At 36.1% G+C, this 3011-nt stretch overlaps 1 protein-coding gene across 1 annotated transcript; it reads right to left on the bottom strand.

The window, feature by feature from the left end:
- Positions 1 to 234: 234 nt before the first annotated feature.
- On the bottom strand, positions 235 to 2186 carry LOC124365380. The gene is made up of 2 exons (XM_046821357.1): positions 1833 to 2186; positions 235 to 801 (listed from the first exon to the last, which is right to left on the bottom strand). Exons 1-2 carry the CDS (start codon positions 2184 to 2186, stop codon positions 235 to 237), a joined length of 921 nt encoding a protein of 306 aa, XP_046677313.1.
- Positions 2187 to 3011: the final 825 nt, after the last annotated feature.

Raw genomic sequence — 3011 nt, 5'->3', positions numbered from 1 at the left:
ATTGATAGAAACGTAAAAATTAACATGACATGACTTATGGGTCCCTTATATAGGGGGTTTTTACCCCCAAGTGACTATGGTATATATAGTCCCCCTTTTAAAATGTCTATGGTAAAAATGGATATTAAAGGATATTAAGTAAGGACTTTTTACTAAATATAAGATTTGTTTAATTTCACTCACATAATTTTCATTACAAAATTTAAATTATACAAACAAAAATGTATTCAAATGTTAGCATTGGTGTAGTAGTCGGCAAGATAAGATGCGGGTTCCATCAGTAAAAACTGATTTGCCTCTTGTACAGACGTTCCCTGGAGAAAGTGATACATCACTGCTTTCCACGTAGCGCACAGACGAGCCTGAGTGTGACGGAATGATAGTTTTGTCAATTAAGTCTTGCATACGGCATTCGTTGAGTACCGAATGGATTTTCATTTCCGCTTCAAGAGCCCTGCGAGGGGTCAGTTTTTTTAGATGGGCTGCTACTACATTTCCGAACGCATCCCACTCATTTTGTTCTGAAGGTTTTGTGTTCAAGGAATCGATCAGTTTCTGGAGTTGGTTTGCAGTAGCAGCAAATTGTTGTATTTTGGAGCGGGGCCAAAATTTTTTGCATGAAGGCGGTTTAAGTTGTGACTCACTATTTTGTGTATTCTTTGGTGTCGCTGGTGCTGGCAGTGGATCATCAACATGCGTGTCTTCATCAGACTGTGGACTAGTAGCACCAACACTGCTTGGCTCAGTACCAATATCTGTTACCTCACTCTCATTATTGTCTCTTGTTTGGGTAACTGGAACCTGAAAAAAAACACCATTATACTACGGTTAAACTTTAAGTAATTAGGAACCCTTGTTTTTCAGGTTCCTGATACAGAAGAAAAGTGGAAAAAAAGTGAGCAAGGCTTTCGAGATAGATGGAACTTTCCTGGGTGTTATGGATCAACTGACGGGAAACATATTCAAATAAGGGCTCCAGACCATTCTGGAACAGCATATTTTGGTTACAAAAAAACCTTCAGTACTATCCTTTTTGCTTTAGTGGATCATGATTACCGTTTCTTATATGTTGATGTAGGAAGTAATGGAACTGTTTCTGACAGCACAGTTTTCCAAAGTAGTACTTTGTTCAATGCACTCAACAATGGACTTTTGCCAGAAGGGGGTGTAATAGTTGGAGATGATGCTTTCCCTTTGAAAGAATACCTGATGAAACCATTTGGTGGCCCGAACCTAACATTTGATGAAAAAGTGTACAATTATAAGTTGTCACGGGCCAGACGCGTTGTTGAAAACGTTTTTGCCATTTTGGTGAATAGATTTAGATTATTTGAGAGACCAATCCCACTTCCTCCCAATAGTGTGGATAAAATCGTCTTAGCAGCCTGTGCCCTTCACAACTTTTTGAGAGATCACAGTCCTCAAACTTACATTCCTCGAGCATCCGTTGATACTGAAGATTTTAACATTGGTGCTCCTTATTGAGGGCTTATGGAGGAAAAAGACTAACGGAATCCCTAGCGTGGCAAAAGTTGGTACCCACCAGCAATCAAGCAAAGCAAAAGAAAAGAGGATGGCTTACAAACACTACTTTGTGAATGAAGGAGCGGTCGAATGTCAAGGTAAAATGATACATTAAGCCAATATCGCACTGAAAGGACTTAAGTGTATTTCTGTATGTTGTAACTTTAAATCTTAATAATTATTTTAGATTTGGTACGTCGTATACTTTTTGAGAAATAAAAGTTTTGTTTTTAAAAAATGGGGAAAACCAAACTTACAGATTATGACTTACTTATAAACTTAATGTAATAGCAAATAAACATCCTTACCAGGTTACTTTGCGTTCGTCTTTTTAGTGTACCCGTAGTCATAATCTCTTTCATTGTCTTGAACCACTTCACTGATGGAACATAAACATCATCCAATCCGGCACCTGACTTTTCACTCTTCTTCTGTTTTTCCACTTCTAGGTTGTAGGTACTTCGAAGAGCTTTTATTTTAGCTTTTGCTTCAACAGCACCAAAATCAACCAACTCAATTATTTCGGCAAGTTTTTTTAGGGCCGTTTCACGAGCAAATTTATTTTTGTACAATGGATTAAACTGATTCCACAAACACTCTTGTTCTTTGTAGGCATCAATAAACTTCATATTTAACCCTTCACTCCACTTTTTAGACGTCATGGTGTAAAAAAGTACAAAATACGTTGAACAAAACTAAATAGAAAAGTGCACTACAGTAGGGGTGTTGCATGCAGACAGGTCTGTACTGGACTGGACCGACTGGCCGGAGTCGTTCACAAGCTTTCAGTAGGCCGCGCCAGTCTCAGTTTTTGGTGGTGGGGGAACTGGACTGGCGTCAAATCTACTCCTCAAGCCAGTGCACTGGATCGGCTTTTTTCCCACTGGACTGGAGTGTCAGCTGGCGCCGGTAGCGTTTACATTCCACCTGAGTTGTGTAATTTTATATATATATATATATATATATATATATATATATAAAATAATATATATATAAAATTATATATATATATATATATATATATATATATATATATATATATATATATATATATATAGATTTGTACAATGTACACACTCACTACTGTTACTCGCAGCTGTGCAAACGTGCTCGCTCAGAGGCGTGCACATATTTCACATATTGCAGTTAATCTAACAAATCTTAATGCACTCTAGGGCAATCACACTAGGTTAAACATTAAACTATAAAATATATCGTATCTTATATTTACAGACACCGTACTTATGTAATAACCAATTTATCAAAAATGGTTACAGCAATATTCTTAATATGTTGTATTTGTTTCATTTGTACGGTTTTAAGTATGTAATTCTATGTGTACGTTTATAGTATGAAATGTAAACATATAAAATTAAGTTGAAAATATTACTGATATTGCAATAACCTTATGAATTTAGTAGAATGTTTTATGATTTTTTTTAAATATAAAGAACTAATTGAAAACGAGCGTTTCTAGAAATTCTATT

Source organism: Homalodisca vitripennis, chromosome 6 (genome assembly GCF_021130785.1).
Source record: "Homalodisca vitripennis isolate AUS2020 chromosome 6, UT_GWSS_2.1, whole genome shotgun sequence".
In the NCBI taxonomy this organism is placed as follows: Eukaryota; Metazoa; Arthropoda; class Insecta; order Hemiptera; family Cicadellidae; genus Homalodisca; species Homalodisca vitripennis.
This window is presented reverse-complemented; position numbering and strand designations above follow the sequence as displayed.

What these genes read in the sequence shown, in the direction of transcription:
- LOC124365380 (XM_046821357.1), bottom strand. Translation starts at nt 2,186, where the DNA reads ATGACGTCTAAAAAGTGGAGTGAAGGGTTAAATATGAAGTTTATTGAT. An exon ending in GACGAACGCAAAGTAACCTG is followed by an intron (nt 802 to 1,832) that starts GTAAGGATGTTT and finishes GTTTTTTTTCAG; the next exon opens with GTTCCAGTTACCCAAACAAG.